At 48.0% G+C, this 12,500-nt stretch overlaps 1 protein-coding gene across 2 annotated transcripts in view; it reads right to left on the bottom strand.

Annotated features, from left to right (window-relative positions):
• LOC139754283 (uncharacterized) overlaps positions 1-12,500 on the bottom strand; it is a 245,920-nt gene that overhangs the window by 49,539 nt on the left and 183,881 nt on the right. For both annotated transcript variants that reach the window (XM_071671669.1, XM_071671675.1), the window contains exon 2: positions 3,471-5,498. In XM_071671669.1, coding sequence (XP_071527770.1) covers positions 3,471-3,528 — 58 coding nt within the window. In that variant the 5' untranslated portion in view covers positions 3,529-5,498. The remainder of the gene's footprint in view (positions 1-3,470; positions 5,499-12,500) is intronic.

Here is a 12,500-nt window from a genome sequence, read left to right as displayed (position 1 = left end):
CCACCTGTCCACCCGTCTCAGTTACCATCTGTCCCTCCCCTGTCTTGTTATACCACCTGTCCTCCCGTCTCACCACCTGTCCTCACGTCTCTGTCATGCCACCTGTCCACCCGTCTTACCACCTGTCCTCACGTCTCTGTCATGCCACCTGTCCACCCGTCTCACTTACCATCTGTCCCTCCCCGTCTTGTTATACCACCTGTCCTCCCGTCTCACCACCTGTCCTCACGTCTCTGTCATGCCACCTGTCCACCCGTCTCAGTTACCATCTGTCCCTCCCCCGTCTTGTTATGCCACCTGTCCTCCCGTCTCACTTACCACTTGTCCTCACGTCTCTGTCATGCCACCTGTCCACCCGTCTCACTTACCATCTGTCCCTCCCCCGTCTTGTTATATCACCTGTGCTCCCGTCTCAGCTACCACCTGTCCTTACGTCACAGGTACCATCTGTCCTCCCGTCTCAACTACCACCTGTCCTCCCGTCTCACCACCTGTCCTTACGTCACAGGTACCATCTGTCCTCCCGTCTCAACTACCACCTGTCCTCCCGTCTCACCACCTGTCCTTACGTCACAGGTACCATCTGTCCTCCCGTCTCAACTACCACCTGTCCTCCCGTCTCAGCGGCTGCGTCTACTTCAAGGGAAGTGAAGACGTCTCGACTTGTGTCTAATGTCCCTTTTCCGTATCTGCTTTAGTGTACCCTCGCGTCGTTTTCTGTTCCTCCATCTCTTTCTGGATCGAGTTTCGTTTTCCATTCTGTGTGTGTGTGTGTGTGTGTGTGTGTGTGTGTGTGTCATTTCCAATTGGTCGTGTACGAGGAGGGAGTTGGGGCGTCCCATCTCTTTGAAAATTCTCTATACCGTCCCTCGTAAAACTTACGCATGTTATCCCAAGTTTCATTTCTTCCTCCGTTTTCTTCCGTTCCTCCCATTTTCTTCCGTTCCTCCATTTTCTTCCGTTTCCTCCATTTTCTTCCGTTCCTCCATTTTCTTCCGTTCCTCCATTTTCTTCCGTTTCCTCCATTTTCTTCCGTTTCCTCCATTTTCTTCCGTTCCTCCATTTTCTTCCGTTTCCTCCATTTTCTTCCGTTCCTCCATTTTCTTCCGTTTCTCCATTTACTTCCGTTTCCTCCATTTTCTTCCGTTTCCTCCATTTTCTTCCGTTCCTCCATTTTCTTCCGTTTCCTCCATTTTCTTCCGTTCATCCATTTTCTTCCGTTCCTCCATTTCCTTCCGTTTCCTCCATTTTCTTCCGTTCCTCCATTTTCTTCCGTTTCCTCCATTTCCTTCCGTTCCTCCATTTTCTTCCGTTCCTTCCATTTTCTTCCGTTCCTCCATTTTCTTCCGTTCCTTCCACCGTTCTCACGACATAGAAGCACTGGACTGATTCTTCCAGAAGCTCCGTGCTTTTAACTGTTCCAAACTATTCGCCATTTCCCACGTTAGCAAGGTAGCGTTAAGAACAGAGGACTGGGCCTCTGAGGGCATATCCTCACCTGGCCCCCTTCTCTGTTCCCTCTTTTGGAAAATTAAAAAAAAAATAATGAGAGGAGGGAGGATTTCCAGCCCCCCGCTCCCTCTCCTTTTAGTCGCCTTTTCATTATGTTATGTTATATCCTCTGATATGGTTCAATCTAACACTACACCGATGCCGCCATGCGTTCAATGACGCGACTTAACGAAGCTCAATGCCCTAAAATTCCCCCCCAAATGAACACACTACACATGCTATCAGACCTTTGAGCTGCGTATATACGCATAGACCTTTTGGGCTGCGTATATACGCATAGACCTTTTGGGCTGCGTATATACGCACGGACCTTTTGGGCTGCGTATATACGCACGGACCTTTTGGGCTGCGTATATACGCATAGACCTTTTGGGCTGCGTATATACGCATAGACCTTTTGGGCTGCGTATATACGCACGGGCCTTTTGGGCTGCGTATATACGCATAGGACCTTTAGGGCTGCGTATATACGCATAGACCTTTTGGGCTGCGTATATACGCACGGGCCTTTCGGGCTGCGTATATACGCATAGACACGCACCCTTAAAAATTAGATTGCAGTGACGCCGATACCTTAAAAACTACGCCGAACTTCGGTAATTACAACCCCCCTCCTCCCACTGCACCGGAGAGGGGAACATTAACGTTGGAGAATATATACGCAAGTTTATTTACCACCGAGGGAGAGAGCTCATTTACCTGTAAAACTTTTACGTGGGGCCGACACACGGTTTTACATTTTTAACATGATCTTGGCCCCCCAGGAGAGGCGGTGTCGCCCCAAGCTGTTACGATAATCCATAGCCACTACATACACACACACACACACATATATATATACAGAGAGAGAGAGAGAGAGAGATAGAAAGAGAGAGATAGAGAGAGAGAGAGAGAGAGAGAGAGAGAGAGAGAGAGAGAGAGAGAGAGAGAGAGAGAGAGAGAGAGGAGAGTAAGACCAGAGTAAGAGGATCAGCAGAGGGAGTCAACAAGGGGCAAAGGGAGAAGTGGGAGAAAGGAGCTTGGGGACAGGCTGGGAGAGGTAAGGTGGGAGAGAGGCCTGCGGGAGAGAGGCCTGGGGGAGAGGGGCTGGGGGAGAGAGGCCTGGGGGAGAGGGGCTGGGGGAGAGAGGCCTGGGGGAGAGGGGCAGGGAGAGAGAGGCCTGGGGGAGAGGGTCAGGGAGAGTGTGTGGGAGAGGGGCAGGGAGAGTGTGTGGGGGAGAGAGGCAGGGAGAGTGTGTGGGGGAGAGGGGCAGGGAGAGTGTGTGTGGGGGAGAGGGGCAGCGAGAGTGTGTGGGGGAGTGTGGGAGAGTGTGTGGGGGAGAGGGGCAGGGAGAGTGTGTGTGGGAGAGAGGAGCAGGGAGAGTGTGTGTGTGGGAGAGGGGCAGGGAGAGTGTGTGTGTGTGGGAGAGGAGCAGGGAGAGTGTGTGTGGGGGAGAGGAGCAGGGAGAGTGTGTGTGTGTGGGAGAGGGGCAGGGAGAGTGTGTGTGTGGGGGAGAGGGGCAGGGAGAGTGTGTGTGTGGGGAGAGGAGCAGGGAGAGTGTGTGTGTGTGGGAGAGGGGCAGGGAGAGTATGTGGGGGAGAGTGTGTGGGAGAGGAGCAGGGAGAGTGTGTGTGTGGGAGAGGGGCAGGGAGAGTGTGTGTGTGGAGAGAGGAGCAGGGAGAGTGTGTGTGTGGGAGAGGGGCAGGGAGAGTGTGTGTGGGGGAGAGGGGCAGGGAGAGTGTGTGTGTGGGAGAGGGGCAGGGAGAGTGTGTGGGGGAGAGGAGCAGGGAGAGTATGTGGGGGAGAGTGTGTGGAAGAGTGTGTGGGAGAGGAGCAGGGAGAGTGTGTGTGTGTGGGAGAGGGGCAGGGAGAGTGTGTGTGTGTGTGGGAGAGGGGCAGGGAGAGTGTGTGTGTGGGAGAGGAGCAGGGAGAGTGTGTGTGTGTGGGAGAGGGGCTGGGAGAGTGTGTGTGGGACTTACCGTTTCTCTTGCTCTTCTTGGGACTATCGCTTCCCAATGTACTTCGTCCACATCCCATGGCGGGGGCCCAACCATCGTTATCCCAGCCCTTATACCACCTCGACACACGGGCGAGAGTCCTGCAGCACCGCGCTACCTCATCTTTATCACTCAGGCGCGCAGACGATTTTCACCTCTACGACACTCGGACACAGGGGCGAGACTGGCGTGCAGCTCTAAGGCATAGCCCCCCCACTCGCAATCTCTTATCAACTTTAAGGCCGCAGGACACAAGGGAGAGACTTGTGTGCAGCTTTACAGCATAACGTCTCTCGCTTGCCTCTTTCACCTCTACGGTCGAAGGACATAAGGGCGTGACTTACGTGCACCGTAAGGGCACGGTATCTTTACAACACTTATTCGCCTCTATGGCCTTATACCACAAGGGCGGGAACAGCGTGCAGCTTTATGGAAGAACGTCACTAACAAGCTTTTTTCATCTTTAAGGCAGTACGTCACAGAGGCGATACTCGTATGGCACAGTCTCTCTCCCAGAAACTTTCACCTTAACGGCCGGAGGACACAAGGGAGAGAATAGCTTACAGGGCTCTGGAATATAGTTAAGTCCAAACTTCTTCGCCTCTATAGCTCTTTTACACAAGGGTGAAACTCGCACGTCCCATCCCTGTTCCCATACTTCACTTCTATGGCCTTAGAACGCAAGGACGAAAATAACGTGCAGCGTTCAGGAATACCTTATCTTTCAAAATTCACCACTATAACCGTGCGACAGAAGGATGAGAATTGTGTCCAACGGTATGGAATACCGTCACGCTCAAAATTCACCACTATGATCGTCCGACGCAAGGTCGGAAGTAGCGTGAAGTGCTGAGGTATGCCGTTACGCCCAAATTTCGCCACTACGGCCGTGGGACATAAGGTCGAGAATGTGGCCCGTGGTAGCTGGGATTGGCCACTTGGTAGCTTTTTGAGCGCATCTCCCGCACCGCCTCCCACAGCTAACCTCCAACGCGACAGCTGCAGTCGCTGCACTTCACCGGCAGCTAGTCTAACTTTAGCTTTGTAGTCACTGCACCCCTAGCTGACTCACTGCACTGTTAGCTGGGGGTCACTGCATTTAGCTTTGGGGTCATTCCACTTCAGCTTTCAAGTAATGGCACTTTTAGCTTATCTGTCGCTCTACTTTAGCCTTGAGTCACCAGCTTTTTAGCTTTCAGTCACTACACTTCAGCTTCACGAGTCACTGCACTGTAGCTTTCAGTCACTACACTTCAGCTTCGAGTCACTGCACTTTAGCTTTCAGTCACTACACTTCAGCTTCACGAGTCACTGCACTTTAGCTTTCAGTCACTACACTTCAGCTTCACGAGTCACTGCACTTTAGCTTTCAGTCACTATACTTCAGCTTGTCGAGTCACTGCACTTTAGCTTTCAGTCACTATACTTCCACCGTGAGTCACCAGCTTTCTAGCTTCGGGGGGGGGTCACCATTTTAGCTTTGGGTCGCTGCGCTTTTAGCTGTGGTGTATCCCTTCAGTAGGCAGTCCACAACATAGCCACGGCTCGGTTGGAGACGATAGATGCTTCGTTCAGGCTCCCAGCCCTGAAGCTGCTATGTTAAGGCTATGTTGCTAGGTGATAAACCTAGGCTGACGGTGCTAGGTTCATGTGACTCCTCCTAGGTTGAAGTGCTCGGTTATCCCAGGCCTGAAGCTGCTAGGTTAAGGCTATGTTGCTAGGTGATAAACCTAGGCTGACGGTGCTAGGTTCATGAGGCTCCTCCTAGGCTGAAGTGCTCGGTTATCCCAGGCCTGAAGCTGCTAGGTTAAGGCTATGTTGCTAGGTGATAAACCTAGGCTGACGGTGCTACGTTCATGTGACTCCTCCTAGGCTGAAGTGCTCGGTTATCCCAGGCCTGAAGCTGCTAGGTTAAGGCTATGTTGCTAGGTGATAAACCTAGGCTGACGGTGCTAGGTTCATGTGACTCCTCCTAGGCTGAAGGAAGCACTTCTCACGCTGATCACAGTCCTGAGAAAGATAGAAAAAAAAGAATAATATATCAATATATCAATATCTAAGATATACATATAAAAACTTCAAACTTTAGTCAAAATCATTATCATTCCAATCAATAATAATAATGTAATAATAATGATGGTAATAATGATGATAATAATGATAATAATAATATAATAATAATAATAATAACTGATAATATTAATAATGATAATAATAACTGATAATAATAACAATAATATTAATAATGATAATGATAATACTAATAAAATAATGATAATAATAATAATAATAATAACTGATAATATTAATAATGATAATAATTGACAATAATTGACAATAATTAATGATAATAATAATAATAATGATAATGATAATAATAATAAAATAATAATAATGATAATAATGATAATAATAATAATAATAATAATAATAATAATGTAGGTTTGCGGCAGGGGTGTGTGATGTCTCCATGGTTGTTTAATTTGTTTATGGATGGGGTTGTAAGGGAGGTAAATGCAAGAGTCCTGGAAAGAGGGGCAAGTATGAAGTCTGTTGGGGATGAGAGAGCTTGGGAAGTGAGTCAGTTGTTGTTCGCTGATGATACAGCGCTGGTGGCTGATTCATGTGAGAAACTGCAGAAGCTGGTGACTGAGTTTGGTAAAGTGTGTGGAAGAAGAAAGTTGAGAGTAAATGTGAATAAGAGCAAGGTTATTAGGTACAGTAGGGGTGAGGGTCAAGTCAATTGGGAGGTGAGTTTGAATGGAGAAAAACTGGAGGAAGTGAAGTGTTTTAGATATCTGGGAGTGGATCTGTCAGCGGATGGAACCATGGAAGCGGAAGTGGATCATAGGGTGGGGGAGGGGGCGAAAATTTTGGGAGCCTTGAAAAATGTGTGGAAGTCGAGAACATTATCTCGGAAAGCAAAAATGGGTATGTTTGAGGGAATAGTGGTTCCAACAATGTTGTATGGTTGCGAGGCGTGGGCTATGGATAGAGATGTGCGCAGGAGGATGGATGTGCTGGAAATGAGATGTTTGAGGACAATGTGTGGTGTGAGGTGGTTTGATCGAGTAAGTAACGTAAGGGTAAGAGAGATGTGTGGAAATAAAAAGAGCGTGGTTGAGAGAGCAGAAGAGGGTGTTTTGAAATGGTTTGGGCACATGGAGAGAATGAGTGAGGAGAGATTGACCAAGAGGATATATGTGTCGGAGGTGGAGGGAACGAGGAGAAGAGGGAGACCAAATTGGAGGTGGAAAGATGGAGTGAAAAAGATTTTGTGTGATCGGGGCCTGAACATGCAGGAGGGTGAAAGGAGGGCAAGAAATAGAGTGAATTGGAGTCATGTGGTATACAGGGGTTGACGTGCTGTCAGTGGATTGAAGCAAGGCATGTGAAGCGTCTGGGGTAAACCATGGAAAGCTGTGTAGGTATGTATATTTGCGTGTGTGGACGTGTGTATGTACATGTGTATGGGGGGGGGGGGGGGTTGGGCCATTTCTTTCGTCTGTTTCCTTGCGCTACCTCGCAAACGCGGGAGACAGCGACAAAGTATAAAAAAAAAAAAAAAAAAAAAAATAATAATAATAATGATAATAATAATGACAATTATTATTATTATACACAATAATGAAATAATGATATATGGCTGGAGAAATCCACTAAATTTCCGAAAATGATACTCTAAACAACAGAGCAAGGCTACCTCCGCTAAACACAGCACCTCCCTCCACTCTAACTGCTAACCGAGTTAACACAGCACACAACACAGACGATTATAGAAAAAAGTATATATAAAAATATAAAAAAAAAATATCTCGTTAAATATCAAAGACTTAGCAATTCAGAGGGTCCGCTAAATTTAGCACAGCGCCCAACCGAGTCGCAACAACCCCCCCTGCTAAAAATAGCGGGTGGAACAAAGAGACATTATCTCGGGCGGTGGAGACACTTAACACGGCAGTAAATCAATAAAGATGTACCGTCGCCATCTTGCATTACTGAGGCATAAGAGACGTGCCCCTCCCCATTTTTAAGGGGAGTACCGATGGCGTGGAGGGGAGAGAAAATGGAGGAGATAAGGGGGCGATGGGGGGCGCTGCCCCCTCTCTCCAATCCTCCTCCCACATTGAACTATACAGTGTAACAATATAAAAAACACCCCCTGACGTATGTTTACAGTAACCAAATCATCTATATGTGTGTACAAAATCATAGCCATTCATTTGCAAAAAGAAATAAAAAAAACCTATTCATAAATCATCTATTTTCAGTTATCAAATAACATGAATCTATCGTTCCATCACGAATAGATACCAGTCACACTGGTAGCGTAAGTGGATTCAGTTCTCACGTGAGAACTGCATTAACGGGATGGAATCCCAACTTCCCAACACCTCACCATGCACACACACAGCTCACAATGCACACACACAGCTCACAATGCACACACACACACAGCTCACAATGCACACACACACAGCTCACAATGCACACACACACCTCACCATACACACACACCTCACCATGCACACACACACAGCTCACCATGCACACACACAGCTCACAATGCACACACACAGCTCACCATGCACACACACAGCTCACAATGCACACACACAGCTCAGCATGCACACACACAGCTCACAATGCACACACACAGCTCACCATGCACACACACAGCTCACCATGCACACACACAGCTCACAATGCACACACACAGCTCACAATGCACACACACACAGCTCACAATGCACACATACAGCTCACAATGCACACACACACAGCTCACAATGCACACACACACAGCTCACCATGCACACACACACAGCTCACCATGCACACACACAGCTCACAATGCACACACACAGCTCACCATGCACACACACACAGCTCACAATGCACACACACAGCTCACAATGCACACACACCTCACCATGCACACACACCTTACCATGCACACACAGCTCACCATGCACACACACAGCTCACAATGCACACACACAGCTCACAATGCACACACACAACTCACAATGCACACACACCTCACCATGCACACACACAGCTCACAATGCACACACACAGCTCACAATGCACACACACCTCACCATGCACACACACAGCTCACAATGCACACACACAGCTCACAATGCACACACACCTCACCATGCACACACAGCTCCCCAGTTCTCCCACGACCACACTGTCTTCTCCCATTACCACACTCGTGTGTCCAGCAGTTCGCCACATCATCTTTAAAATGGTCATTTACCAACCATCGTTAACCACCCACCCACTCCCTTTGAAATGGTCATTTACCAACCATCGTTAACCATCCTCCACTCCCTTTGAAATGGTCATTTACCAACCATCGTTAACTCACTCCCTTTTTTCCCTCCCCCACACAAACTACTGTTTTCATCCTCGGATCACCTCCTCCTACTTTAAGGGGGTAGAGACACCCCCTGTGGGACGTGGGACTGGTCCCGCCCCTGTGGGACATGGGACTGGTCCGCGGGGGAGCGGGGGACAAGCCCCTTAGGGATCGTGACTTACATAGGCCTTCTCTAAGGGCTTCCCTTGTGTGGAACCAGGGCATGACAAGCGGCTGAGTTGATGCAATGCGCGACGAAAACAAAAGAGAAAAAGGGAAGGTTTACCACACGGGACACCTTCCTTCCCATAGGCAGCAGAAGCAGACGGGAGAGAGAGAGAGAGAGAGAGAGAGAGAGAGAGAGAGAGAGAGAGAGAGAGAGAGAGATATCCCCATCGCCACCCGAGACGACACCATCCAGTTCATATTTACGTTATGGCACTCAGTCCAAAAACCAACCTTCCCCTTCGCATTGGCAGAGGAGTCGGGAGGGAATGCCTTCCCTGGCCTCACTGTCTGACATCAGTGTCCTCTCTACGCCCATATTCCCTCCAAAACGTGTCGGGATCTTTCAACAGAGGGTCACCTTGGGGCCTTGGGGATGTCGAACACCCTGCTCCGCCTCGCTCAGGCACAACACACGGACACTGCGGACGAGCGCGAAAACATGACTGTTTACCTACCATCAGGGGTGACAACGGGATACACCGAAATACTCAGTCAATAAACGGGATACACCGAAATACTACTCGGTAAATAAACGGGAAACACCGAAATACTCGGTAAATAAACGGGATACACCGAAATACTCGGTAAATAAACGGGATACACCGAAATACTCGGTAAATAAACGGGATACACCGAAATACTACTCGGTAAATAAACGGGAAACACCGAAATACTCGGTAAATAAACGAGAAACACTTGTGCATAGGATGGGTCGTATAACATGGTAATTACGGGAGGTATATCGCCATCCAGAAAGTAATTACTGGAGGTATATCGCCATCCAGAAAGTAATTACTGGAGGTATATCGCCATCCAGAAAGTAATTACTGGAGGTATATCGCAATCCAGAAAGTAATTACTGGAGGTATATCGCAATCCAGAAAGTAATTACTGGAGGTATATCGCCATCCAGTAAGTAATTACTGGAGGTATATCACCATCCAGAAAGTAATTACTTGAGGTATATCGCAATCCAGAAAGTAATTACTGGAGGTATATCGCCATCCAGTAAGTAATTACTGGAGGTATATCACCATCCAGAAAGTAATTACTTGAGGTATATCGCAATCCAGAAAGTAATTACTGGAGGTATATCGCCATCCAGAAAGTAATTACTGGAGGTATATCACAATCCAAAAAGTAATTACTGGAGCTATATCGCAATCCAGAAAGTAATTACTGGAGGTATATCGCCAACCAGAAAGTAATTACTGGAGGTATATCACCATCCAGAAAGTAATTACTGGAGTTATATCACCATCCAGAGTAATTACTGGAGATATATCGCCATCCAGAAAGTAATTACTGGAGGTATATCACCATCCAGAGTAATTACTGGAGGTATATCGCAATCCAGAAAGTAATTACTAGAGGTATATCGCAATCCAGAAAGTAATTACTGGAGGTATATCACCATCCAGAAAGTAATTACCAGAAGTGTATCAGAACAGATAAAGTAATTAGGAGTTATCAGTACAACAAGACTGCATACGTTCTTGAAGAGTCCTAACGACAGGTCTCTCAAAGTCTATGGAAGGTCCCTAAAAACTACTGGACCTCCTTAAAGGACTGATAGATATCCCTTAAGGACTACCACACTCCCTTGACGGACTACCAGACGTCCCTTAAGGACTACAAGACGTCCCTTAAGGACTACCAGACTTCCCTAAAGGACAACCAGACGTCCCTAAAGGACAACCAGAGCTCCCTAAAAGACTGCCAGGCGTCCTTAAAAGACCTACAAGACTTAAGTATCCCTAAAAGAACCATTGGACGTCTCTGAAGGGCTGCAAGACCTCAAGAACTCCTAGACTTCTTTAAGGGACTACCAGGCGTCCCTTAACAATTCCCAGACCTCCCTAAAGGACCACTACACCTCCCTTAAAAACTACAAGACATTCCCTCCAAAACCAAATCTAAGATCTTAATTGCTTCTTCACCTTCCATGGCAAAAGAAGAGACGAGAGAGAGAGAGAGAGAGAGAGAGAGAGAGAGAGAGAGAGAGAGAGAGAGAGAGAGAGAGAGAGAGACTCAAACCTCGAGGTACCAGTCTCTTGAGAGACGACAGCTAAGTGGTGTCTGTTACCAGGAGTGACTGGAGGACTGTTAAAACCTCGACCAACTTAAGTCTGTGAGCTTATGGGTCGTTAACAAGTTGCTGTTGTGATTACGTTGCTTGGTTAGAGACAGGCCCCCCCCCCCCCCACCCCAATTACCTCAATACGTGTAATTGTCTAATTATTAAGCAGAGGGAGAGTGTTCCACAGTCGGTCGGGCCTCATCTCCTGAGCCATCTCTATTGTCATACCAATTCTTAAGCTTCTGTTTATTGTCTGCATTTACAATTTCATCACCTGACTTATTTCACTCAAGTCATAACTCTTATATTATATTGTTTTTTTTCTTTAAATCTTTTCTAACAAGTTACTTGCTTAATTCCACGTTATGGTGGGTAGTCCAAATCCAGTTAATCCAACAGAGCTCACTCTCTCGTGGAAATCTAAGGGGCTAATTAGGCACGACCATCTTTCCCCTTCAGTCATGCTGTCCCACACTTAAGAAGTCCCTCCTCTGCTTGAAATCGACCATTTGCTTCCTCAATATCTTTCCCAGTACCTCACACTCCACACTACACTCCTCGGGGAGACCGGGTGTGTGTGTGTGTGTGTGTGTGTGTGTGTGTGTGTGTGTGTGTGTGTGTGTGTGTGTGTCCGGCGCTTCCCCTTAACCGCGTCAATATTAATTATCTTATCTTCATGCCGCTACCCACATTAATTAATGTGGGAAGGGGGTATGCTCACATCCCCCCACACTCTCACTCACACACACACACCAAAGATACTCATAATATGCGGGACACACAGATAAACCTACAGACACACAATCACCGAGACAGACACGCGTGCATAGCGACAGAAGCCCACATACAGACAGACGGGCGGAGGGACATGGTGCCACGAATATAGACGAGCCAGAGGTGGGCCAGCTCAGCTCAGCTGGGCCACAAGGCTGCGATTCATCGAGGCTAAAAGTGACACATTAGGGGGGCATTTTTGGCCCGTCACAATGCACGAGCGGGTTCTCTCTCTCTCTCTCTCTCTCTCTCTCTCTCTCTCTCTCTCTCTCTCCCACATCACCCCAAGAGGTGCCATGCACTACGGTCAGGGAGTCAGTGAGTCAACAACTTTGCATGACACTCTGCCATGATCATACAGTGTGATCGCGGTGCCAAGGTTCATTCATGGCCGGGTCAGGGAGGGAGGGAGGGGGGGGAGGGAGGGAGGGAGGAGGGAGGGAGGGAGAGGAAAGAAATCTGCATGGGACGTGGAGGCCACAATCACTCTCAAGGTGGTATGACCTCGACACAGGGGATGGATCGTGCGTGACTCAGCGAAGGAGAGTGAAATGGATCA

The sequence above is a fragment of the Panulirus ornatus genome, chromosome 2 (assembly GCF_036320965.1).
Source record: "Panulirus ornatus isolate Po-2019 chromosome 2, ASM3632096v1, whole genome shotgun sequence".
NCBI lineage: Eukaryota > Metazoa > Arthropoda > Malacostraca > Decapoda > Palinuridae > Panulirus > Panulirus ornatus.
This window is presented reverse-complemented; position numbering and strand designations above follow the sequence as displayed.